The sequence below is a fragment of the Necator americanus genome, chromosome X (genome assembly GCF_031761385.1).
Source record: "Necator americanus strain Aroian chromosome X, whole genome shotgun sequence".
NCBI lineage: Eukaryota > Metazoa > Nematoda > Chromadorea > Rhabditida > Ancylostomatidae > Necator > Necator americanus.
The window spans coordinates 8,793,043-8,818,600 of record NC_087376.1 but is presented as its reverse complement, the minus strand read 5'-3'; the positions used below and the strand labels follow the sequence as shown (position 1 = coordinate 8,818,600).

General features: G+C 42.3%; 7 protein-coding genes across 10 annotated transcripts; 4 read left to right on the top strand and 3 right to left on the bottom strand.

Moving 5' to 3' along the window:
* Nucleotides 1-206: 206 nt before the first annotated feature.
* Nucleotides 207-16,253, top strand: RB195_021905 (uncharacterized protein; the record flags this gene model as incomplete). 3 transcript variants are annotated; one of them, XM_064208834.1, is made up of 19 exons in its annotated part: nucleotides 2,587-2,600; nucleotides 2,684-2,783; nucleotides 3,166-3,297; nucleotides 4,071-4,127; nucleotides 4,213-4,308; nucleotides 4,375-4,490; nucleotides 4,572-4,610; nucleotides 4,689-4,772; nucleotides 5,543-5,606; nucleotides 5,667-5,848; nucleotides 5,908-6,051; nucleotides 6,145-6,234; nucleotides 10,981-11,089; nucleotides 11,239-11,333; nucleotides 11,411-11,496; nucleotides 11,566-11,693; nucleotides 15,437-15,603; nucleotides 15,675-15,807; nucleotides 16,026-16,253. In XM_064208834.1, 19 exons carry the CDS (start codon nucleotides 2,587-2,589, stop codon nucleotides 16,251-16,253), a joined length of 2,064 nt encoding a protein of 687 aa, XP_064064717.1. The 3 variants fall into 3 exon arrangements, with proteins under 3 accessions (XP_064064715.1, XP_064064717.1, XP_064064716.1); XM_064208835.1 differs by lacking the exons at nucleotides 2,587-2,600; nucleotides 3,166-3,297; nucleotides 5,543-5,606 and adding an exon at nucleotides 207-220 and having other exon boundaries at nucleotides 5,735-5,848; XM_064208836.1 differs by lacking the exons at nucleotides 3,166-3,297; nucleotides 5,543-5,606 and having other exon boundaries at nucleotides 5,735-5,848.
* Nucleotides 16,254-16,324: 71 nt separating this feature from the next.
* RB195_021903 (uncharacterized protein) lies at nucleotides 16,325-17,143 on the bottom strand (the record flags this gene model as incomplete). The annotated part of the gene is made up of 3 exons (XM_064208832.1): nucleotides 16,325-16,738; nucleotides 16,794-16,966; nucleotides 17,020-17,143. 3 exons carry the CDS (start codon nucleotides 17,141-17,143, stop codon nucleotides 16,325-16,327), a joined length of 711 nt encoding a protein of 236 aa, XP_064064713.1.
* On the bottom strand, nucleotides 16,635-17,081 carry RB195_021904 (uncharacterized protein; the record flags this gene model as incomplete). The annotated part of the gene is made up of 1 exon (XM_064208833.1): nucleotides 16,635-17,081. The coding sequence occupies one exon, from the start codon at nucleotides 17,079-17,081 to the stop codon at nucleotides 16,635-16,637; it is 447 nt and encodes a 148-aa protein (XP_064064714.1).
* RB195_021902 (uncharacterized protein) lies at nucleotides 17,136-17,495 on the top strand (the record flags this gene model as incomplete). The annotated part of the gene is made up of 1 exon (XM_064208831.1): nucleotides 17,136-17,495. One exon carries the CDS (start codon nucleotides 17,136-17,138, stop codon nucleotides 17,493-17,495), a length of 360 nt encoding a protein of 119 aa, XP_064064712.1.
* Nucleotides 17,496-18,418: 923 nt separating this feature from the next.
* On the bottom strand, nucleotides 18,419-19,722 carry RB195_021901 (uncharacterized protein; the record flags this gene model as incomplete). The annotated part of the gene is made up of 2 exons (XM_064208830.1): nucleotides 18,419-19,100; nucleotides 19,163-19,722. 2 exons carry the CDS (start codon nucleotides 19,720-19,722, stop codon nucleotides 18,419-18,421), a joined length of 1,242 nt encoding a protein of 413 aa, XP_064064711.1.
* A 683-nt stretch (nucleotides 19,723-20,405) lies between these two features.
* Nucleotides 20,406-20,697, top strand: RB195_021900 (uncharacterized protein; the record flags this gene model as incomplete). The annotated part of the gene is made up of 2 exons (XM_064208829.1): nucleotides 20,406-20,435; nucleotides 20,494-20,697. 2 exons carry the CDS (start codon nucleotides 20,406-20,408, stop codon nucleotides 20,695-20,697), a joined length of 234 nt encoding a protein of 77 aa, XP_064064710.1.
* A 1,580-nt stretch (nucleotides 20,698-22,277) lies between these two features.
* Nucleotides 22,278-25,488, top strand: RB195_021899 (uncharacterized protein; the record flags this gene model as incomplete). Of its 2 annotated transcripts, none has more annotated exons than XM_064208828.1 (8): nucleotides 22,278-22,399; nucleotides 22,478-22,615; nucleotides 23,127-23,238; nucleotides 23,300-23,402; nucleotides 23,529-23,629; nucleotides 23,707-23,814; nucleotides 23,924-24,004; nucleotides 24,946-25,488. In XM_064208828.1, the coding sequence occupies 8 exons, from the start codon at nucleotides 22,278-22,280 to the stop codon at nucleotides 25,486-25,488; spliced, it is 1,308 nt and encodes a 435-aa protein (XP_064064708.1). The 2 variants fall into 2 exon arrangements, with proteins under 2 accessions (XP_064064708.1, XP_064064709.1); XM_064208827.1 differs by having other exon boundaries at nucleotides 23,924-24,016.
* Nucleotides 25,489-25,558: the final 70 nt, after the last annotated feature.

Genomic DNA, 25,558 nt, shown 5'->3' with positions numbered 1-25,558 from the left:
GTGGATGATGGGCATTACTCTTTATCAATCCCTCCTCGACACTACTTTCCTCTCGTTTATTGAAATTAGTGTAGCTTTTTCCATAGAATTATTATTGTTATCTATTTCTGGATTTCGACCACTTTGTTTTTGTCACTACCGAAGAATGATCTAAAGAACAGTGTAGAAATTTCCGCTTATACCCTTCATTTTCAGACTGTTGGACTATGGGTAGAAACAGGTTGGTTCTTGCGCACTTCCTCAACATATTTGTTTTCTTCAGATTGTGGATTTTTTTTATTATCCTTCGGGCGGAATTAATTGTACGTGGCTGATTCGTTCCTGTTTAAACTCCGAAGTATGATAGAACAAAGTATGCGCAAGACAACAATCGCATACAGCATTACTGCTATAGATTTGTAACTGCTGTGCTATGAGAATCTTTCGCGAGAAGTGCTTATATTTTGTTAAATATAGAAATACGCGTGGGAGACAGAAATAAGATTACCTAAAGAAATCTTCAATCAATCAGAGAACATAGGCTGTTTTATGGAAACATCCTCGGACAAACTTTTTATTCATCATTTTCAAATCTCCGAAAGAAACGAAGACTTAAAATGTTGGAGATATTCAAGTTCAAGAAGGAAAAATGGTGCAAGATCTCGTTCACACACCTTGTCACCAACACAAAAAAATTTCACAATTACAAATTTGCACATATGTCGATAACTTAATGCTGTGATGTTGTTTGTTTGAGGCGCGAAGCTCAAATTCTGAGTTGAACCTTCTTCATTTAAATCATGTGTAGAAAAAATTACTTCACCAGGTCTCCTTGAGCATAGTTCGATTCCACCGTTTACGACAGCCCATATGACAGTTTTATAATGAATGATCCTGTTGGAATTAGTACAGCGACAGCCTTTTTATCAAAAGTGTGTTGACCGACAAAGATGTTCTTAGTGCGATATCAGACAGGTTTTTTCCCAGTTGCTATTGTATTGACCTTTTTAATATTTCTCACAGAATCGTCGAACGATTATTAGAGCTCCATTGTCATGACAAATTCGACTGTAAGGTTGATGAAGGGATGAACAAAAAATCTACATGAAATCTTATAAATTTCACAAAACTTTCCCCACGATCTCCACAGTGGCTTTATTTTTTTTTGAGGCACACGATAACTTTGCATTTTTTTCGTTTATCTTGTTTGAATAATTCGGTGGTTATCGGCAGCGAAATTGATTTTTGAGTCATAGTAAAAAACTCGTAATAGCATAACTTGTCTCAACTACTAGTAACTCTATAGTGGCTGTCGAGCGCGTTCAACAGAGGTGATGCCATACGTATAGTCGGGACAGAACGACATTAATCACGAGTGTAGTTGCGGTGCATTTGCGTACGCGCTGGAAACACTGCGGTGGAGGCAGCAGTTGGGACCGAGGTGGGACCGTCGTGAACTGCAGCGATGGGTGGTGTCAGCAAGGGTTTCACTACGCTCCTAGCCGCTACGCTCCACCGAAGCGCCTTGAGAGAAGCCGCGTACGCAGTTTCGTACATGCTTCATGTCGTCTTGACCCTACTGTACACGCTAAGTCCACCTCAACGCCTACGGGTACCAATGGCATAGTTTCTTGTATCTGATAAGTTCCTCGGAGCAACAGTGATTGCCTTCACAGAGGACTTTTGACAAGCACTGCACATGCTTACTCATTACTTGAACTCGCTTTACAGTGATTTAGAAATGTAGTCGGGTGAAAATGGAGACGGAGGACCGCACTGCTTTGAGTGTAGCCGTTTATGCAACTGCAGTTAAGGTCGAGAGAGGAGACACTTAATAGCACCACCTAGTGCAGCTCGCGGTGGTCCCACCTCGATCCCAACCGCTAGCTCCGCCGCGGCGCTTCTAGTGGAGCCGCTTGTACAACTGCACCAAGCTTCATATCGTTTCGATCCGTTTATAACACTGCTGCCGACAATCTTACATATTCAATCAATAGGCCACCAATTAATTAATAAAATTGTAGGCTATGTCAATAATTGGATCTCAGCCTTGTTCTGAGCTAAGATACAAATGTTGTCGCATAGTAGCGACTAGAACAAAACGTATATGTTCAGGATGTAGTACGGAAGACTTGAGATATATGGAATGTGCGACGGAATGTTTGGTAGAGTGCACATCAATTCACATACACGAATATGAATTTCGTCGCCTTACCAACAGTTGACACCATCTTTGATCAGCCGTACATTTACCAGTTGTTACCTTTTTTGATGAAAAAAAAAATGAAATGGTTATCTTTACTTTTTGTTGTCCACAGGTGGTCCACGAGCAAGAGAAAATATTGTGTACTGCTACCTCCATTGAGAAGTGTTTAATAACAAATCTTATGCCCATATTCGACTATCCTTAAATCTTGGCGTGTTGAATACGCAGCTTCTTTTTTATTGACTTAGTCTATTCTTTAGAAGTTCTCCTACTTTCCACTGTTCTTGAGGTGTTATTTACCCACAGATTGGTGAAGAGCCGTTTTTTAACTTCGCCACTAAGGCGAATACTGGAAGGTCTATAAATGAAACAGATCAATAGATACATATTCCGTGCAGACGATGGAGAGTTCTAGGTCCGCTTAAGGATTACATGTTGTTGCTTGTACTCCTTTATAAGTGACTTACTGTGAACATTTAGTGAACAAATCTATTCCAGGGGAATTCTGAGGTTTCTTGAAGACTACCGGTCATCAATCGTCATATGTGGAGCACCAACCTTTTTTCTACCACTTCTCTTCTTCTTTCCGGATAACGAGGTACGTGTAGTGTTCTGTTGGGAAACGATTTCGAGAAATCTGCTGTGGGGGTTTCGAGCTTTGTACTCCATTTCTCGACAAGTTTATTTTTCTCAAGAAATGCGGCATTTTTCATTAATTGTTCCATTACACATGGTCACATGATCTCTAGATTATCTCATTTTAAGTTAAAACTTAGACATTTTTCATATTAACGCGAACACTTTTCGAATCAAACTGGACATTTTTTCTTCTCAAATAAGATGCAATTCACGTCATTTTCACTTTAAACTGAACAGTTTTTCATCAAACTAATCCAATGTTGCCGCGATGCAATTCCTGCTGTTCGCTGCCGATTACATCTTTCTCATCATCACCTTCATCTTATCTTTACCTTTTTCAGAAAACCTTTTCTGATGAGACCACTACTATTGGTCTGCACACCGGTCGCAGTAAGGGCATGCACATTGGGTTAGTTGCTGCGATAATTGCTGTTATACTACCTTCAAAGGCAGCGTACCACGATTTTGACGTGGTGCGGAACCCACAACGGGAGCATAGAGTTTATGTACTAGATTGCGGTATCAGAAGTGGTTTCGCACATCTCCTCTAATCGTCATAAAAAAACGGTGTACGGACGGAGGACGCCGATTTCAACGACGACTTCCGCTGCAACGCGCCGCCCTTGTGTATGCGCCGCATCCACGTGCGAACGGTGGAAGATCAGTGATGCTGAGGATTTCAGAACGTGTACAAGGGTGTGCGTTCTAACGTACTTCGTAGGAAGAAACGCCGTTCCTACGCCGTTTTTTACGACGATCAGAAAAGGTTGGGCGGAACAACATCGGGTTCCGGAATCCACTACCGGAACTCCATGCTCCCGTTGTGAGTTCCGCACCACGTCAAAATCATGGTACGCCGCCTTTGGAGGTGGTATAACAGCAACTATCACAGCAATTAACCATGCCGTATTGTCATGCCCTCACTGCGATCGGTGGGCAGACAAAAAGCAGTGGTCTCTTCGGAAATCGTTTTCAGAAAAAAGTGAAGATGTGAATCGGAAACGAACAGCAGAAATTGCATCATTGGGAAGATTGGATTGATTTAATGTCAAAAACTCTATTGAGTATTTATCACAGTTCTGTTCTTTGGGACAAAATGTCTAAGTTTCACAAAGTTGATGACTCCACAGTTAGATGTAAGAAACGTCAGATTGTTGCCAAAATATTTACTGATTTATTGTTTCTGAAGTGCTTATTATGGGAGATAGCACTTCAACGCTTCATAAGCACTTAAAGAATTTTTCAGAAACAAGCACAATGCGCATATGTGGTATCGATTATGGGTTTCTACTGGATGTTCGAGGTACGCAATCATCATGCCGAATTGCTTGTAGCAAAGTGAAATATGTTGCCCATATTTTCCTCACGTAATTGCTTCTTTCTTTTAGGTTCTACCTCTAGCCATCACCGCTCTGATCCCTATGGTGGCTTTTCCATTCTTTGAAATAATGAAGAGTGAAGACGTCGCCCAGGCTTACCTTCCGGTACTTACGCATGTATCGTTTCAAAAAGGCACTGTGGATCAACCAGAACTTACCACTCTCTTAAAGGACACTTCGTTTCTATTTATCGGTGGATTGATGGTTGCTGTAGCCGTAGAGAAATCAGAACTGCACACTCGAATTGCGTTGTTTGTCCTGAAGACTGTAGGATCTCGTCCAAAATGGTAAGAAACATAACAAATATGACATATATTGAATAACGAGAAATATGAAGTAAAGGCGTAGTATCATCTCTCATATCTCAGGATTATGGCTGGTTTCATGGGAGTCACCGGATTTTTAAGGTGAGTAACAAGCAATTTGATTGAACTATGTACGTAAAGTTTTTACTTTTTTTAAATGGACTTATTGTTGAATTGCAGTATGTGGATATCGAACACAGCTACGGCAGCATTGATGGTTCCTATAGTGCAGTCCGTGATTACTGAACTAGTCACTAACCATAGGTATACTTCTATCCAGTGCAATGTTTTGAAATGATCTCAAATTTGAGTAAACTACTTTTTCAGAAGTTGTATATGTATGCAGAACAATATGCTTTGAAACGGAAGGACTTTCTTATCATATTATCGTAAAAAGAATTAACTTAGGAAGAATTATGAACCTCATTCCTTTGTTCTGATTTGTTAAGGAATTCGGAGAGAAACATTTCAATGAATATAGTGGTTGTGACACCAGATTTTGTTCTTTTCATCTCATACTCAGTTCGACCAAAACGACTTCACCTATATTGCGAAATATCGCAAGGGACTACTTCCAAAAGCGACACGGCTTCCAGCGGCTCGCAGATGACTGGTAGCGTATCGTTGTTGCACAGCTAGAACCTGTCCAAGAGCCCGATAGAGCTAAACGCAACATAAGACTGACGTAGTCGGGAAAGCTATGGGAAAATATAAAGTTGGGGGTGTAGATTACAAGCTTGTGCGCCTCCTTGTACACGATCTGGTCCCCTTAGCAGCCTACTCATTGCTTTTGCTTAAGCAGGCAGGTGAAGACACCCTATTGACTTTGGACAGCTCGCTCGTGGATGCGGCGCGCATACAATCGTGGGGCATTTTCATAAACTTCGTAGGAACAAACGCAGTTGCCACGCCATTTTTCAGGACGATTACGGGCAATTGAGCTAGATCACGTTTATACTCTTAATCTACGTCCCAAACTCTATGTTTTCCTACAAGTTTTTCAACGACGTTAGTCTCGTGACACGTTTCCTTAGGGGTCTCATCGCGCTGACCCCTACTACTCATCTAAACTGTATGTCTGTCGGGAACCCAGTAGTAGTACATTTCACTCGACATGGGGGGTTGTGAATTTTCTGAGTAAATGTGCACAGCGTTCAGCCTCAAATGTTCACTTTATCTCATCATAGCAATCGATATCCTAATACTAGAGAAATCATGAGTTCTAGAATGCATGAGATTCTGGCATTATCCGAAGTGCATTCGATTGAGAATCGCCGACGAAGTGTAGATATGCGCCGTTTATCTATTCCTCAAGAGAACGTTTTAGTTGCTCATCAAAAGTAGGTCAATTCAATTTATCGGTGATACATAAGAAAATGTATTACCTATATTGTTGCAGAGACATGAGTAACCTCTTTACACCTCGCGAACACTTAATGGCTAAAGGGTTGCTTATTTCTGTATGTTTTGCGGCTAACATTGGAGGATCAGCAACAATTACAGGAACAGCATCCAATCTAGTACTTCTTGGACAACTGGAGAAGTGAAGTTCATAAAATACTCGCTGTTACTGTTCCACTTTTCACAGATATCATAATACGAACAGCATATTCAAAATGTAATTTTAATTTTCAAGGTTATTTCCCAATGCTGACACAGGGATAAATTTTTTGTCATGGATTACGTTTGCATTTCCACAAGCTGTACTGTGTTTGGCATTTTGTTGGTGAGTGTCTAAAATAATTTTTGATATTCTGTTCTACTTTTTAGAAAAATACAGTGATATATGAGCTACAGCGTATCATTGACATATTGAGATATCACATGATTAGGGGAGGTACATACGACTCACTAAAAAGAATTACTTTTCAATGGAGCGAATGAAATTTGCACCAAGTATCTGGAATGATGGTAATTTGGTCGAGATTTCGAAGATGGCCATTTTGTGCCAACATTAGGAGCTTTCCAATGTTCTAGAAATCCCAAATACAAGATGCATGAACCTGTGCGGAACCTTTCATCATTCCTATGAGAAGCAGTGCAGAAGGCACTGCATCGTGATGTACACATTCGTTTTTTCTAGTTTAAAAAGTCGCTGAAGCGATGAAGCGATGATATAGTGGTGTCAAAATGACATGAAACTCGGTGCAGCTGCGTAAGAGACTGCGCTCGAAAGGGTACGCGCGGAGGAGCGTAGCGATTAGGATCCAGAGGGACAGTTGCTGGTGCTACTCATCGTTGCAGTTCTATGTCACGCGAAATTTCACTACCTATGGATGTTTACTGTTCAAGCTCTGTGACGTGGTCCGATAGTGACTCTCTTCGAAACCGGAGCAAAATACACTCGAAGTACATCTCCCAAATGAAGACGTCACGTCTCTGCGTCACACCCTAGCAATCCTCCTGCGCGCTTTGGATAATCAGTGACCACAAGCGGCATCCTAAGAGAAACGAAGCTGGCGATGTTGGAGTATCTTTGGGGGGGGGGACGGTAAAGAGGGTCCGAATGCCTCCCAGTTATTATGTGTCCAATGGATTAGCCGAGGGATACGCGAACATACCTGGACGAGGTTACGCTGCAGTCTTTCATGTAGACACAGAAAACCGAATTAGATGCTCTTCTGGCCGTAAGAGCTAGACAGTTAAACGGAAATATATAAAGAAGAGTGGTGTGAATTGTCGGAATTGCCGTATTAATTAAAGAACAATGTAGTTAAACGTGCATGTCATTTTGTGTGGTTTTCTAATATGATGATGGTAACGGGTTTTGTCTAGACCTTACCTACAGAACCTTAGAAATCTAATCAGATGAAATCTTCTTCTTCCAATAGGTCAGTTATACAGAAGGTCCCACTGTATTAGCCTACGAAAAAAAGCTTGGGACTTGCAGGATGACGATACTCCTCATTACAATATATATATATATATATATATATATATATATACGGACATTTTGGAACTTTAAGATGCACCTTCCTCTCTTAATTCACGCGAGAACTTCTCTTCCTTATGGTACGGTTACAAATTTAAGATCATCTCACATCACAAAATTCCACTGGATGAGTGTGATACCACAGAGCAACCAAAAACGGCGTGAAAACTGTCATAGGTCCAACAAGGTAAATGGGAACTCGCCACCCTTGTACAAGCACCGCCTCCACGAGTGAGCGGTCAAAGTTCAACAAGGCCTCCTCACCAGCCTGTTCAAGAGGCAACGAGTAGGCTACTGAAGTGACCGGAGTGCAACGCCCCACGAATCTGAGGTGGTGCAGATTTCAGGTGGAGTATTCTTATGAGGGATAGTAGATTATGGAGAGGGGAGTGATTCCGTCCATTTCTTCCTATTTACCGTAAAAAACGGCCCGGAAGTTACGGCTTCAGACGTTCTGGCGCACTACTTTCTACAGGGAGTACGACTGGAGCGCGCCAGCCTTGTGCGGCGCCGCATCTTCCGGCACGTTTTTTACGGCAATTAGAAGGAAATGGACGGAATCACCCTCCTCTCCATAATCTACCATCCCTTATAAGAGTACTCCACCTGAAATCCGTACCACCTCAGATTCGTGGAGTGATGCCTTTAAGTTTGGCCACGCTCACACTCGTAATCTACGCCCGAACTCTATATTTGTCCGCAGAGGCTTCAACATCGTCGGTTTCGTGATACGCTGTCTTCAAAAACATGTAGTTGTGAGGTTGAAATCTCAAACGATGATGGAAACAACTTAGTAAATACGTCCCAATTTTGCATTTAGGCTTTAGTTACGTGCTTATCCTTCTTCTTAGAATCATTTGTACTCGAAAATTGATGTTGGGACTTAAGCGACAATCAAGCGCCACTCTAACTTCGCACTAAACAGTCGATTTTCACTAGATCATTACCATTTCTGGTATTTTCCCCCCTTCATCTAACATCAGCAGCGCGTGTAGTGTAGCGGTTAGAGGGAGGTTCGAATCCGCCCTGTGCTCACCAAGCCTTTCATCCCTTCGGGGTCGATAAAATGGTACCACACTTGTCTGGGAAGACAAAAACACTGACTTGACACATCGGTTAGCCACCACCAAGTCATTGTATAGGCCACTTATACGTTCGTAAACCTCAAACGATTCGGAATTGAAGTGAACGTGAAGGCGCATCCCAAGCGGATTGATAATCGCCAGAAACTTTATCTTTTAAATTGTCATGATAAATTTTAAATCTTTCGTCATAAGTCACGACTCATAGAATCGTCATGACATATAACGAAAGAGTTAGAAAGACAAATGATCTTTTCGTTCACGTCACAGCAAATAGGTTTTCTTCATTGTTCTGCCGCACGCGACCCCCTGCTTCATTTCGTGAGCTCCCGCGGAATCAAATGCTAGTCATCATTCGTTGCTCGCGATAAATCAAATGCGTCACCGTAGCTGGCTGCATTTGACCTCTGCAAGAGCACTTCCGTACACATCACGTCTGCCAGGTAGTGGGAGAGACGAAGTCGGCAGTTTATTAATTGTCCGCTCGTTCGAAAACGCAGTACATAGTCCTACTCTCGCTGTCGTGGGACGTTATTAGGTGCCACGTAGGAGATTCGGTGCGACAGGGCTGTATCCAACGCCGTTTTTGTGGACAACGAGGGGAAACTGAGAGTGGTCGCGCTCATACTCATAAACTACGCCTTGACCTTATCTATTCTCAAAGAGATCCCAACAATTTCAACGTCGTCGTTTGCTGCCATTAAGCGCTATAGAGGTTAAGTTTTTTTTAAACGTCTTCTTTATTATTGTTAGAGTCATATGTCTAGTTATTAGCGACAATAATTCTAAAGCTGAGTAGTCTGAATAAGATATATATTATATATGATATATTTTGTCTTACTTTTCTTCTTTTGTGGTTCTGAGAGTTTTGTTGGGAGGGATGAGAGTGCACAAATGTGTAGATATGTGGAGATCCCGGGTGCGGGAAAAGAGGTACCCGTGAAAACCGGCTGACCGCTCCTGTCCTCCCTTCGGCACCGCGCCCCTCCGCGTAATAACGACTGCCGCTCCACCAGCTATACATCCTCCACGACCGCCTGAGATCACCTACACAACGCCTCCCTATTGCTCTCCAATCAACGCCGCGACGAGGTGGTGGATAGTGCGAATTTTGAAGGGGGGAGTGAAAAACGAATTGCCGAAGCGAATTCTGATGTACGGATATAGTAAACTAAGCGCATATTATTGGGAATAAAGGAGAAGAAGCAGATCCCTCTATCCAATCTAACTTTACATAAGTAAAAATGATCTCAAAAAGATGCTCCAGAGAAAAGAATAACATGCATATATTTTCACACATCTCATAATTTAACACATTTCATGTCCTAAGTCTTCTATATAAACTAGCAGTGCATAGGTATGTGTTTGTCACGATGCCATTCAACGAATTCGTGTTCCACTTTCAACTGCAGCAGCTATAATAACAACAACTATTTGCGCTTATTACTTTGAACACATTCTTTAAACTCCTTTCTACATTTTACCTTTTCAAAATTTTACATAAATATAATGTTTACATAGAGCGTATGTCAAATATTTCAATACTTGCTTGTACGTTTTATACAGTGAAAATTTGTATGGTTCTTCTATTCTCTTTCAACAGCGTTTTATCGTTTCATTTCTATCTATTCTCTGCGTTAAATCAATTTGACAGGTTAGGTGTATTAGTGGCGAACAGAGACCTTTGCATCTTCGAGATATGCCTCTAGGTACAGTGCATGTCTGCGAGGCATTATTCGCACCTCATTAGTCGCTGGATGCCAGTTTTACCCAGCTAGATAAGCAAAAAGAATTTCCTTGCATTCCCAGAGATGGATGAGTGTTTTCCACCTAACAATTCGAAACAGGATAATTTCATTTTCACTCGCATTTCTAAATGAAATATCACTTATACAAACCTATTTCATTCTTTCCTTCTCTTATTTTAACTTACAAGCACACTTTATGTAGACCTTCAAACAACATCTAATACCAGGTACTTTCCTTTTCGTTCGATTTTAAAAATGCATCATAAGAGCTGCAGGCGCGGCCAAAAAAAAAATCGTCGTAAGAGCGGCAGACGCGGCGAAACGGGTGAGGAGGGTGGCGTGGGCGGGGTGTCTTGAAGACGTAGCACAATAGGAGCAATCGGGCAACTGTAGCGATTATAACGGTATCAGGAGAAGCGCGGTGCAATTAACGACGTTCATTAGCCTCCTGGCTACGCGGCGGCACATCATACGGGTACTTCTTGACCGTTCCCCGGAGATCCCTTCTTTAAAAATCATCCTGATAACTGAAGCATATTTTCTGTCAACTGTTCAGCGACGGCTAATAATCATTATTAATAATTCCTGATTGCTCCTTGCAACAGCTACGCGGATCTTGATTCCGTGTATTATTAACAATTAATATGCTTAAAATTTATTTATTCGGTAACTTATATTTCTTCCTCTTTGACAATTAGGGTGTGATTTAGGTTTGTCCTCAATATTGTTTTCCTACGGAACGCTCCACAAGGATCTGCAATTGTTTCTCGGAAACTAAAAGAGAAGTATGACAAACTTCCGAGTACCACATTTGCAGAGGTTATTTCTCAAACATATTCTCGACAGAAAGCTCAAGAAGTTGTGTTTACGTAACCTCATGGAGACTGCCACACATTTTAGTGTTGTTTTCTTCTTGAAGATTGGATTTGTGATGTAAAAGAGATACAGATAAAAGACCAGAGTTACAGGTAGCTGTAATGGTATGTTTTGTGCTTTTACTTGGGCTATGGATGCTCAGAGAACCACAAATAATCCCAGGATTTGGAGCTTATTTCAAGAGAGGGTAGGTTCAATTTGAGTTTTTACTAGTTGACAGTCAAAATACTTATTTATTTGCAATTCCAACACTAAGATATTCAGCTACATCACCGATGCCACAAGCGCTGTTTTTGTTGTTCTTTTACTCTTTATCATCCCTGACAAGAAACCGATGTGTTACCAGAGAGGTATTTTTATGCAAATTTTACAGATGTATTCATTTCAATGTTATCTACAATAGTTTGCTTCTTTTTTAGATAGAGGCAGAAGTGGCCACTACACTGTTAGAAATTCTCTACTTGATTGGCCCACAATTCAAGAGCGTTTTCCATGGAGTGTTGTGTTGCTGCTTGGTGGTGGCTTTGCACTAGCAGCAGGAGTAAAGGTCTATCCTTACGAACTTCATTAAGAAAAGAAGTGACAATGTTGCAGTTGAACCCTAGTTATAGCCAAGTCAAAAAAATCTTGATGTTTAGTGGACGGATCATTACTTACTTAAATACTTGGATGGATATTGGTTCCTAAAAAAAATTATTGCCGTTGATGAGGTCTTTGAGCCGCATCCAGCTGAGCTCTTAGCTGGTCCATCCGTGTAGCGAACACATCACCCCATCTCGTCGGAGGTCCACCTCGAGGGCTTTTAGCACCTCTTGGGGCCCACTCTAGCGTATATTTTGCCCATGACCGACTCTTACCGTAATGTGGACGACCTATCTATGCTTTGGTTTCGATATATATCCCCATGGGTCGTGAAGACGAGAAATTGCTTTTAAGTCGGAGCTGCGAAGACCGGGTAGATGCTGCATGCCCCGATTGAACTTCAGAAGACATCTCTCAAGAGCTCTGTGGGTAGCGAGTAGCTTCTTAGACGTGGCAGCGGTGCATGCCCACGTCTCCGCTATGTAACCAAGCGCTGGAAGAACTGGGCAACACATGGGCACGAAAATCTCGGTCTTTCATTTGGTCTGTAGCTTCGCAGATGGCTTCCCAGACGCTAGCCATGCTGCTGTCATCCTTCTAGTCGATTCCTGCTTTAAGTCGTTTGCCATATTCATAGAACGTCCAACGTATACTTATGAAGTTCCCACGATTTGGGAGCTTTCAAGTAGTACTCCTCCGTCCTTGCAACAGGTGTTTTTCATAAGACGTGTCTTCTTTCGGTATATTCACAATCCTATCCTCTTTCATGCTTGGTTCAATTCCTTGAGCATCAAATCTACTTCGTCGGTACTTCTCGAAAAGAGAACGATGATGTCCGCAAATCGACAGTTTGAGAGAAATCTCAAGAAACACCAAGATTTCTGCTCAAGAAAGTGATTTCGTTACGCATTGTGGTGAAGCCGTGAACAGCTACGGCGATATAGTATCGCCTTGTCGTGCCATCTTTCCAACGGGTATGGTGAGGGGAGATGGAAAATGCTGTATATTAGTGGTGTATCAATCGCTGACAGTATTTCATTTGTTTCTACGCCGTCAAAAACTTTCTCATAGTAAACGAAGGTTAGAAAAAGGAGCAGGTTGTGTTCGCGCCAAACTTCTTTGGCCATCGACGCGGTCTTCATGCAGCTGAACCACTGATCGAGCTTCTTCTTGATGCTGGACTCCATCAGAGATCGTAGATATGAGCGTGAGAATGATTCTGGTGAATGTTTTGTACAGGACACTCAGAAAGTATATCGAACGATAGTTCTGAGTGTCGGCTCGGTCATCTTTCTTAATCACACGAAGTTCGCGAGGTCTTCTATTGGTCTGGCATCCTTTCTTTCTGAAGATAGGATGCCATGTGTGTCGCTAGAACTACATGAAGCGGATGTTCACCAGCCCGAAGAAAGTCTGCTGAAATAAAATCAGGTCCGGAAGCTTTGCCAGGTTTCATGCTCTTGATAACAACTCGTACTTCCGAAGAAAGAATCCGTGGTGGAACTTCACCAGAGGAAAAGATCGAGTTCGAAGGTTGTAGGTTCGAGCAGAGTCTCTCTGCAATGATTTCCATCTCACGACGACACGACAAATCCCATCTCCGCTCAGCAAGTTTCCCAGCGAAATATTGTATTGGCGAGGTCCCCGCGGCACTTCTTTAGACTCTTCCTTCTTCCAGAATCTTCTTCTGACTGTATTTTGATAAATCCTTATGCAAAGCTTTTCTGCAGCCAGTGTTTGCTACTAACCGTTCAATGTGCGATGCATTCGGATAAGGCCTTAAAGTCTTTCTTTCCAACAATTCCTTGGTGGTCTTCCAAATTTAATCCAAGTTTTCTGTGTGCGGCTTCGAGACACGTTTAGTGCAGGATTGAATTCCTCTGAGCAGCAAGTGGTAGTCCACGTTAGGGTCCTTGATATGGCAGTTACCTTGGAACAAGGAGTACTCGAGTATGTATTCGTCGTATACGACTTACTTCTTCCTTCATTGCCGATAGCAGATATTCTTTTCCATTGTGGGATTAAGTCGTATTTCTGCACAAAGAAGACGGTGATCAGAACCACTACAAAAGGATGGTAATAGTACTACCGTGACGTCAAGTAGACACCTCCTTCGGTTGGTGAGTATGTGGTTGATCATCGCACGAGTTCTGCTATTGGACAATTCCCAGGGAGAAGACTGTCAAATTCATTCCGGCCCCCCTCCCTCTAAGCACTCAGATCATAAATTCGTCTTTTGTAGTTTTTCTTAGTTCTGCATTAAAGTCACTGAAAACGAACTTAGAGAAGGAGTTCTCGTTGTGGATCACTTCATCTAGCTTCTAATAAAACGCTTCCAATTATTGAAACCCAGTTTATCATTTGCTGATGTTGTTGAGTACCAGTCGATGATGCTAATGTGTTTTTGGTGTAGAGGGCGGAGGCGAAGAAACGCCAGACGAGGTGATAAGGTCTCGTGAGATGGAGGACAGATGGGTGCACGACAAAACCAACAACGCCCATATTTCGTGGCGGAAACTTTTCTCCACGCACGACGAGTGTACAGTCACTCATCTGTCGTAAGTCGTCCCATCTGGTATTGGTCTCTTGCTGAGCAATTAATTTGAATTGAGATTTGGAATTGGATACCCGCTACAGCTTCGAAAAGGGTATGTAGGTTAGCGTCCATGGATACCGTTCTTGGTCTAGAATCGAAAACGCCCTGACCAGCTTGAGATTTGATCGCCTTTCACTGGTCGCTATGCCTTCCCACGTCTGGCAATCAATCAGAGGGAGAGGCAGGCCCCAGTGTGCAGGGTGCTGGGACAGACCGTATTCTGGAGCGGCGAGTAGACATTTCTACATACTAAGCCGCGTACCAAGACGAGCTTAGCTCCAGCACAGGTCGTGGTCCATCCGACGTGGATCATGAGACCACCACGCGACATTTTGTTAAGACTTTGGTTAGTCTTAGCGGTGGTTTACTCATAGCTAGACTTCCGATTCTAAAGAGGCGAAATGTCGAATATGTCGAACTGCTTCCCATGTTTGGAGATCCTGGTGTAGAACGTACATCCGCTCTGCATCGCAGTTCGACGCATAGAGTCACATCCACGCCATTACGAAGCGGTTGTGGAGTAACGGATCATTAGCTGAGTAGTACAGGAGGACCGGTCGTTTTCAATCAACATCAGCGCATCTTGACGCTGCGGACCGCACGCGTTAGCCTAATTTTGCATTTGCATCAAAGTAATATATTCTCCTTCCACGATTATAATTGCGCTGACGTTAGTCTCCAAGTACATGAAGGGTACGACAATAGCTCTGCTAATCAGCAAACACTTCTTTTTTTTCTGGAATTTTTGAATGAACACTATACAGCATTTTTGATCCGAGATGTAGAATTTCCCTTTCTCGAAGATGAACTGAAAACATTTTGTGAAATATTATGTAGGTCAGTCCCTAATTTAAGAGTGCTTGACTTGTGTTTGATTTTTCTTTGTTTTTACCGATAGTTTATTTTATTTATAGCTTGTAGTCTGAAGTGATTTTGAACCCTATTTGTTTGTTTTTCAAAGGCTAAACATTTTCATTCCCTATCTATTTTTTGCCTCTTCTATAAAAACTTATACTGTTGCCGCTGATAAATAATGGGGCGGCAAATGAAGACGCTGCGTTTTCTGAATCTACTGTCTTTGTCCACATATCCATCAACTGTCATCATTTAAGGAATCTCACTTATCGATTGAAATTGGAGAAGTGATGCATCGACTTTCTGTATTCCCAGTAAATGTTATAATGTTTATTTGTATTTGTATAACAGTTGGTCTCACCAATATTTGTTCGAATACAGTCATCGCCTCGATTTTCATACCAATTGTCGCCGAATTAGCTAGGTAGGTAGAAATGACGGAGAAAGGAAATGGAATGAAATAACACGCTATTAACAATCGTTCACTTTTTTCAGATCTCTTGACATCAACCCGCTATTATTCATGCTACCTGTAGCCATTTCATCTTCGTTTGCATTTCTTTTCCCTGTCGCGACACCACCAAACGCTATTGTTTTTGGAACAGGTCTTGTACAAGTCACCGATATGGTTTGTCTTCATCTTCATCATTTATTGTTTGCTTGCATTTTCCCGAAAAAAAATCGGTGACTGGATTTTGCTCCAATTGCTTGTCCTGTAATTGAGTCCAAAAAAAGTTGGTTGCAACATGTCGTCAACCAAGTTTCTGCTAGACATCAACTCTAACTGGAAGAGGGGTCCAAATAAATAATGACTTAATTGACCTAAATGACGTATGCATGTTATAGCCTAACTCAGCTTATTCGCATCGTCGTCGAGGTTTTGCTTTCGGGTGGCCTCCTCTTGGTCTCGGAACATTCCCAGGGCAACTTGGACAAGGCGATCCAATGGTTTCGTTAAAATGTGACCAAGAAAGCGATGACAGTTTTCTGCGATTATGTAAGAGCGAGAGGCAAAATTTTGACATTTTTCCTCGTGTCATACGCCGTTATGCCACGTCATGTCTTTTTGAGTAAAGTTCTTCGTTATCTCACACTACTGGCTAAAAGAGCCAAACTTCCTTCTAAACAGCTTCTTTTCCACGTAGTCAAGTTTCTCCATCACCGTTGACGGCGCTGCCCAAGTCTCCGATCCGTTCATCATAATAAGGGGAGTTGCGAATAGGTAGACTCGCACCTTGACTTCGTTGACCGATGAGGTCAACCACAAACACTTTTTTTGAGGAGTTGAATGCACAAGTGGCATTGGCGCATCTTTGTAGAATATCCACCTCGTGAGTGCCGTCGTTTTTCTGTATGCAACCGGAATAACAGAACTCATCTACAAGTTCAATTGGTTGTCCGTTCACCCTGATTCCTGATAAGGGTCTCGCGGAGATCCACATCTGCATACATTTATCAGGGCGGAGACGTAAACTGTACATTGCAGCTAATTTCGATACAAGGTTGACGACATGTTGCAACGTTGCGCTGCTTGAAGCGAATGTCACTGCATCGCCGGCCTACTCGATCTTGACCAAGAGACGTCCAGATGGTGCTAGAACGACATCGCGGAACCTTGCTCAACTGTTTTCGCATGATATCGACGGCAGAGTTGAACAAGGAACGGTCCGGGACAGGCCCCTGTCTTTCCTCAGTTTCCACTTTCAACAGCGAATTGAATCCAATTGGTGTTCGAACAGCAGCAGTTGATCTTCTGTTCATCTCCTCGATTAGGCGAAAGAACTTTCCTGAAATACCATCAGCGCGTTGAAAAGACGGTCTCGGTAAGGAGAGTCGGAACCGGCTTCGTAGTCTAGGAGGACCGATTGCATAGGCGTGACGATTACGGTCTTGGTTGGCCATAGGTTTTCTTTGGGTTCTTGTCCTCCCACGTCCTTTCGAACTCGGTCGCTCTTGATGTACATTCGTTCTCGCGATAACGTTTTAGCTGACGACGCAGCATTCTTCTCAGACGTTTGTCCGGTTCAGATCGGCGATGGTGCTTACGACACGACATTTCCATGTTTGCTTAGCAGAATAATACCATTTTCCAAGCATATCGAACTGTTGTTAAAAGCCCATCTTTGCGTTCCCATCAATTCCAACGATAGCCGCCTGCTGGATGAGTATATTGAATATCAGTGTGTTGAGTTCATCATCAAAAGCGTCTTTATAATTGTCTTCAGCGGTCTTCGTAGGCACGTGAACACTTATGATTCAGAGGTTGTGCTCTCTGCGATTCCGCAGTCATACAAAGCCGCTTCTTCACGATGTTGAGCCAAATTCCTCCCTCAGGTTGCTGCAGTCGTTCCCCACAGCTATCGCGCAGCTACGGCGCGTGCAGATATCACAGCAGTCTGGACAGAGCGAGTGGCTAGAGTTCACTACAAAGCCATCGCGACCTCAGCGTTAGGAAACGGATGATTGTTGCCGAAGACTCCATGTTCTCTTTAGGCATTCAACATATGAGAGTACGCGCTCTGCCATTGTGCTGAACGACAGCACCTTTTCGCAATATCCGGGAAACGTGCGCCATATTACAGTACAAGTCGTATGGCTCGTATGCTCCCAACGCGTACACTCGAATGCTTGATTGCGTTTAGTAAAATCACAGCCACCACGAGTAGGTAACAATCAGACTTGTATACGTGGCCGCTAATGACTTACTTGACTTAATCGGCGGGCTGAAGTCATTGCCTGACGCGATTATTCGCATCTTCGCCGAGGTGTGCCATCCGTCTCTCCTGAACTGCCTATCCACGCCGAGTGTCCTCAGGCCCTCTTTCACCACGTCAGTCAGAACTTCCGTTTTCGGCAAGTGGCTTCTTCCAGCTCGAACCCGACAAAATTCCTCAGAACTCGTTGAATAAGACGATCTCCCGGTCTCCTTAATATATTACCGAAGAAGCAAAGACGATTTAATTTAGCCACTTTCGATAGGGGTGCAAGATGTTGATATCTTTCACGTGTCATCCGCCGGTATACCACATCTATCTCTGCGTAAAGGTCGTCACTGTGGGATACTCTAGGATAAGAGTAGCCAATTAGCCGTCTAAACAGATTTCGTCCGTGCAATCAAGCCTCTCCATCACCGTAGATGGTGCTAGCCTCCGATCCGTACATCATGATGGGGCGAATGACGGATAGGCAGACTCGCAGCTTGACTTCGTTGGTGGTGGGGATCGACAACAGGCATTTCGTTAAGGAGAGAAATGCAGAAGTGGCCTCTTTGCTGAACATCTCTCTCGTACGTTTTTTAGCATATAACTCAAGTAACAGAACTCGTCTACAAGTTCGGTTGGCTGTCCGTTCACCCTGATTCCAGTAATCGTAGATCGGTCAGGACAAAAGCCAGCTTGCTCGTCGCGCGTTGTGTCTTCGCGATGTTTAATGAGTCGGTCCAGGATAATGCGCTCCAATACCTTGTACATAACACACAGTAAAGAAATTCCTCGATAATTCCTAGGGTCCGTGATGGATAACTTCTTGTGGAAGGGAATTATGATAACATGTCTCCACGAGTCAGGTATCCATTCGTTTATCCACATTGGACGGATGATCTTTGCCATCTCACGAATCCCAGATGGAGAAAGATATTTCAGCATTTCTGCGCTACTTCCGTCGTCACCACCAGATTTTCCATTGTTCATCTTTTGGATACAGACCGGAAGCTCCGACTCGGTCGGTGGTTGCTTGTTAACCGTATATGTCGGCCTATGAACGTCCTTGAGTTCAGGAGCTGACGGCGCTTGCCGATCCAGTAAGGTCTGTAAGTTATCTCTCCAAATTAGAAGAGTTAAGCTTCTTCCTGGTCCGTAGTCGAACATGAATAGAAAACTCCTTGGTTTCTTTTGTGGAACCGTATCTTGAAGCTGAGAAGAACTGGACGGTGGTCAGAGTCGAACACGATGTCCCAAACAGCTCTAGATTTTCGGATATCTGACCGAGGAATGTTCCTCGCCAGAACGTAGTCGAGCTGAAGTTTAAGAGTCCTCATCTTCCGCTTGCGCTGCTCTTCAGGAGTTAAAAGGGTTGGCCCCTGCCACGTGAGCTGATGGCGTCGATGATTCCTCTTAAACGTGGAAGCTATGATGAAGCCCGTCTGTTCGCATAAGTGGATCAGGCTGTCACCGTTGTCCAACGTGCGCTCCGCTGGATAATACCATTTTTCTAGCACATCGGATTGTTCGATCCCCATCTTCGCATTTGCGTCGATTCCGACAATGACCACCTGCTGGCTTGGCATTTTAGACATCAACGCATTGAGTTCATCATAGAAGGCCTCCTTACTGTTGTCCTCAGCGACACGGAGATATCGCAGAAGCCTAGAGAGGGCGGCTTGTTGGAGTTCGCTCGCTAGTGTTCGGCAGTTCAGCGTGACGAAACGAATGGTTGTTGCTAAAGATTCCATGCTCTCTTCAGGCAGTTGACCTTTCAGGTTATGGGCTTTGGCGATGTGCTGGACGACGGCACCTTTTCGCAATGTACGGGAATCTTTCGCCATATAACAGTACGGGTTGTATAGCTCGTACGTTCCCAATGCGTACACTCAAACGTCTGATTGCGTTTGGTTGAAGCAGGACCACCATGTGCAGGTAGCAATCAGCCTCGTATGCGCGGCCTCAGTTTTTGTTGAAGAAAATTCTATTTTTTTCTGGCTGGTCTCTCTTTCCATTTTACCACGCTTATCAGTGATTGTGTGAAACGTCTTTGATTAAAGTAGGTTAGAGGGAAAAGGAAGTGTGTGTTTGAAGGCAGTATGTCACGATGTCTACGATGTTTGGATCCGTCCAACAAAGGATAGGGTTGGTGGGATTGCAGATCATGAGTATGACCGTGGTCACGCTCAGTTCCTCCCCATTGTCCTAAAAAACAAAACGATCTCGTCGATCAGATTTTCTTTGAGGGACTTCACAACTCCTGCTAGCGACCGGGATTGACACCCCCAAGAGCTTCAGCTTCCCATTGATTGTTCGCAACAGACGGGACGCGTACAGCTACGCTCACACACGTGACCTGTGTTTAGGTGCATCGTAGGAAAACTCAGTAACCAAGGCCGCTTCCTGCGCTGTTTTTCAGGACAGTGATCAATAATCTTAACTATAGTTCTTTCTAATTTGGAGAGATCCTAGCATCGCCAATTCGTGGTATGCAGTCTTTAATGGATAGAGACTTACGTTGCTGCAGATGCCGGCATCAGCCTTGTTGGGCACGTTTGTTGGCCGGCGCTGTTTTTTTTTTGCTATACAATCAAAAACTGTGAACTTTTTTACAGGCCTTTGCCGGATTCTTCGTTACCATTGGATGTGTAGTGCTCACAATGTTGAATGTTCTGTTATGGGGACGTACGCTTTTCACGCTTAATGATTTTCCACTATGGGCATACGATGATGATCATCCAATGAACAATTTAACACTCATCGCTGAGCTTCTCGCTCAGAATAAAACAGTTTATCCTGATCTTCCTTTCGCTATCTAAATTGTAGATACATGCTTTTTTGATTCTCCCTTATTCCTGCGCTTGACTTTGTATTTCAGCGTTGTTGACAATCTTGCAGATATCTTTAAAAAAACTTTTTCTGTAATAGTGCAGTTCGGTTAAAACCTGACCAATTACGCACAAGATTTAGTGTCCAGCTATGCAACTCTTTTTAAAGCGACACAATTTCTGACTTAACACTCACTGCTGGCTGCAAACCGTATTGCAGGCAGCAGGCTAATGTCTTACTTAAAGGCAGCACCCCACGAATCTGAGGTGGTACCGAATTCAGGTGGAGTATTCGTATACGGGATCGTAGATTATGGAGAGGTGCGGCGTGTGCACACGGCTGGCGCGCTCCAATAATTCGTTGTAGGAAATAGCGGGCCGGAACGCTCGAAGCCGTATCTTCCGGGCCATTTTTACGGCAATTAGGAAGAAATGGACGGAATCACCCCCCCCCCCCCCCCCCACCCCACCCTCTCTCTCTCTCTCCTTAATCTATGATCCCGTGTAGGAACTCACCACCTGAAATCCGTACCACCCCAGATTAGTGGAGTGATGCCTCTAAAAGGCGAAAGCAGAACTGGTCCCACCGCATAGTTGCTAACAGTAGGTTTGTCAGCAAAACCTACAGTACAATTTTTTGACCGGGCCAAACACAGATCGTTAGATTGAAGGATTTATCAGCTTCATAACAACAATTTTCAGTTAGGAGCATTTAGAAACCTCACCTAGCACCTCTAAGAATTCCAACGAGTTACTGCAGTGATTTTTTGCTACGACTTCTCCTAATAAGCAAATTCTGATATTGCTAACAAAGAACTTGTTGTTTAGTTCCAATCGATATTTTACTGTTGTTTCTTCCTATTTGACACTAGGAAGATTGTGTTGTACACATTGCAAATTGTGACATGCAATAAATAGTTCTGTTGTTCATGGTATTTGCACGGTTGTGGAAGGATTTTCTCTAAATGAACTTCAAAAGAGGATTTCATCGCAGTTTTTGTTTTTCAGGGGGGCGGATGTGGCGTCGGTTAGAGGTCCATTGTAGCCACATGGTCGAGGGTTCGAAACCGCCCTGATGCAAGCGAAGTCTTTCATCCCACCGAGGTCGATAAATTGGTACCAGACTTGTCTGGGAGGATAAAAACACGGACTTGATCATCGGCTGTCCCCCGCAAGTCATTGTATAGGCCAACACGCGTTCCAATACCTCAGCGATTATGAATTCCAGTAAAACGCGTTGGCGCATCCCGAGTGGATACGCCAGTGACTTTGTCCTTTGTCTTTTTATCTTTGTTTTTTCAGGAATGATGCCAAATACCATTTCTAGTAGTCATTCCACTAGTAGTATATGTATAGCAGTATATGAAAGAATGACTTGGTGCTCACATCTAAATTGCTAGACATTGACGAAACGTCACTGAAGCATGTGCGATGCAATTTCGTAGTAATGTAGAGGTCACGGGCAAAGTAATTTTCGTTGATGACTCTTGATCTTTGAGGAGCTAGTTATGAATCAGGTCAATAGAGGATTTCGGGAGATCCAAAACAACACATTTTCTTTTTCGACAGCAATGCTCTTTATGTATTATTTTCTCCTTTATTTTATACTTCCTGCGCATACGTTCTTCAGCAAGCATTTCGCTGATTTTTTGGAAGAGAACTATGGATCGAACTTCAGAAATCTTTTGCAGAGGTAAAACATGTTGCAACATTAAAATTCGCGTTATATTTAGTTTTATTGCTTTGTTCTCACGCTTGGAATGATTTTTAGGAGTGATCTCGGTAACACTGGATCATTTGGAGGAAAAACAAATGAGAACGACACTATCGTTAACGATCCCGTTATATTTGTGCATGGAGTTTCTGATGTGGCTGGCTTGAAAATGCAGGCAGTGGCTAGTCATTACAGGTAGGCTTTCGATTGTAGCCATTATGGATTGGTTAGAGCTGGAAAATCTGACTTGATGCACACTAACAAACTAGGAACTATGCGTGTATGTGATTCAGTTAAAGACAGCGTTTGGAGAGATTTTTGATGCTAGGAACGCTTACCTTTTACCCAACGAGGCAAATCCTTACACCTCAGAATTGAGGAATATGAATTAGTATGCAAGTGGAGTTCACTCGCATACTACTAGAGCTTCTGCTTTCTAAGCAAATGATTATGTGCTGCCGTTTTTGAAAAAATTCTCCCCGATCTCTATCTTCTCGAGAAATATCGAAAATTTCCCAAAAAAAAAAATACTATAATTTTTGATTCCTTACCATCCAACACTTCATCGTTTGCGAAACGAAACAGATTGCAACTCAAATAATTTTTTCTCAAGGATAAGCTGCATGCATCTTTTTGTAAAAATCATTTCATAAATCTTAAGTGAGTATAATTTTTTTATCCATGAACTCTTCATTTTTATGTGTAGAGCGTTTGGATATACGGATGGTGAATTGTATTCAACATCGTATGGTTATGGAGCAAAACTGAATCCTTTGCAATGGACTCTCTACTCAATGAAATGCGAACACGTGAAACAGGTGAATTCGTAATTAAAAAAGGCGTTAAAAAGGAATGTAATAGCCAGTATTTTAACTTAAGATCCGAGCTCTAATCCTTGCTGTACGATATTATGCCCGACAAAACGTTGATATAGTGGCTTTCTCTCTTGGAGTTCCATTATCCAGAAAGGCGATCTTGGGAGGTCAGAATTTCTGTCTGGTAAATGTAGTGATAAACTCTTAAGATATCAATAATAATAGATATTTATATGTAATTAAAGTGACTCTGAGAAACTTTTAAACAATGAAAATTCTAAATGATCATGTAGGGCGATGTGTAGATACAAACGAGGATTTGGGTGGTCCGCTAACACCCTATATTGAAACGTTTCTAGGGATAGCAGGTCCTAATCATGGAATAACGCTCAAAGTGAGTAATAACACCATGTAATTTGAATGTTACTAATAATTGAAAATATTCCAGAAAGTCGTGTCATGTTTTTTCAGGTTGCTGGATTAACAGTACCTGCATGCGCACTTGGTACACTCCCGATATGTGATAGAGTAGTTGGCCTCTACTCAGGACTTTGCCCTTTAGAAAGTGAATTTCTCAATGTTAGTTCCTATTAGGAAATTTATTCTCTAGACAAGAAACTTAACATTTTATTTATCTTTTTTTTCAAAATCATATGTCATGAATGGTAAGAAAAGCTATTGATTTTAGGATATAAATAGAAATCATCACTACGAAGGAAAGGTAGTGTACACTATCTATAGTCACATCGATGAAAAAATAGGATACAAGGTTTGTGACAAGGTAAGTCATATGAATTACTTTTCTAACCACTATATGTCAGTAGTAACTACCTATATATGACTTGTACGAATCACATGAGTAAAACGATTTAATATAAATGCTCACAATTTTTAGGAAATTTCGAATGCTCACTAATAATCCTAAACAACACAGTATTAGTAATTACTGGTATTTTCGCAAAGTGCAGTTAATTATTTTATTCATCTAATTCACATGCTCTATAAATATATAGATACGGTACCGAAATTGTCTCGTTTCCTCCAATATTATTTAGTTACTTATTTATTAAATTTTTCACATCCAACAGTGGTGGACCAAAAAGAAGAAAACATATTTGTTTGGGTCAGAGCATTTGAAAAATCGGCAGTTATTGTCAGTGGAGACTGGCGCAGTCCTTCTCCTTGCTGATAGCACGTAAAGCAAGTTGATCTCTTACTCGAGAAACTGAGGAGAGCTCTTATGCATATATTCCCCCAATTAAGAACGTTCAGTGTCGGTCTATTTATCTACATATCAGAGTTTGAACGACCGACTTAGCCTACGGCGAAGGAGCAGGTTGGGATCCTGAGCGAATCTAACGGCGACCTTGAGCAAGACGCTCACCAACTTCCAATGTCCTCAAACGACTAACCACCACAATCTAGATCGGACCAAAGAGGCTAGAAGATGCGGAAATCATTAAGGGGAGCTTATTCAAAGATAGTTGACAGAGGAGGTAACATGACGGAACAAATTAAAAAGACGTGTATCCGCACGATATCAGTGTCCGTGTAAGTGATGGAGCTTCAGTGAGTGAAATAGGCCTTATTGGTCGAAACGAGGGGAGGAGTGACCACGTGATTGTTGTGAGATTTGTTCTTACCAATATGAAATTTGAGAGCTTTTTTTTTAACTATTACTTCATCTGTTTTTTATTGCTGCCATTACAGGTAACTTCTTCCATCAATGGCGAAGATGATCACAAGTCATTTCGGAATTTGAATCACGATGAAACTTTGGATACAACTTATGGACTGCAAATTTCCATGATACAAGGTCGATTCGGCGGAAGGACTCAGAATGGAGTGGGAGAAACGAATAGCACCGACTCAGATGTGAAGCAGATAGACTCCCTAAATAATGTATCCATACATAACGAAACCATCTCCTTAGATGAAGGAGGTGGTCTTAATGTTAGCAACATAGAAGTTCAGCAAAAAACCGATGTCACACAATCCTCGAAATTAGAAAAAGAGGAATACGACGATTCCCAATTAAACAATATCGATAAGATTAGAAGATTTTTTCATGAACAAAAATATGATTTATTGAACGACGATAGAATTACTTCATTTTCGTCAGTGGATTCATCAAACAACGAAGTGGGACCGCTGTTCACAGATGAAAATACCAAAAAACCCAACAGCTCTAATAATACCGATAACGTTGGAACAAGCGGATATCATACAAGGATATCTTTCAGAATTGATTAGTTTCATCACAATATTATCATAATATGGCAAAAATAAAATCTTTATATTATCTCTGTGTGAAGTTGAAAAC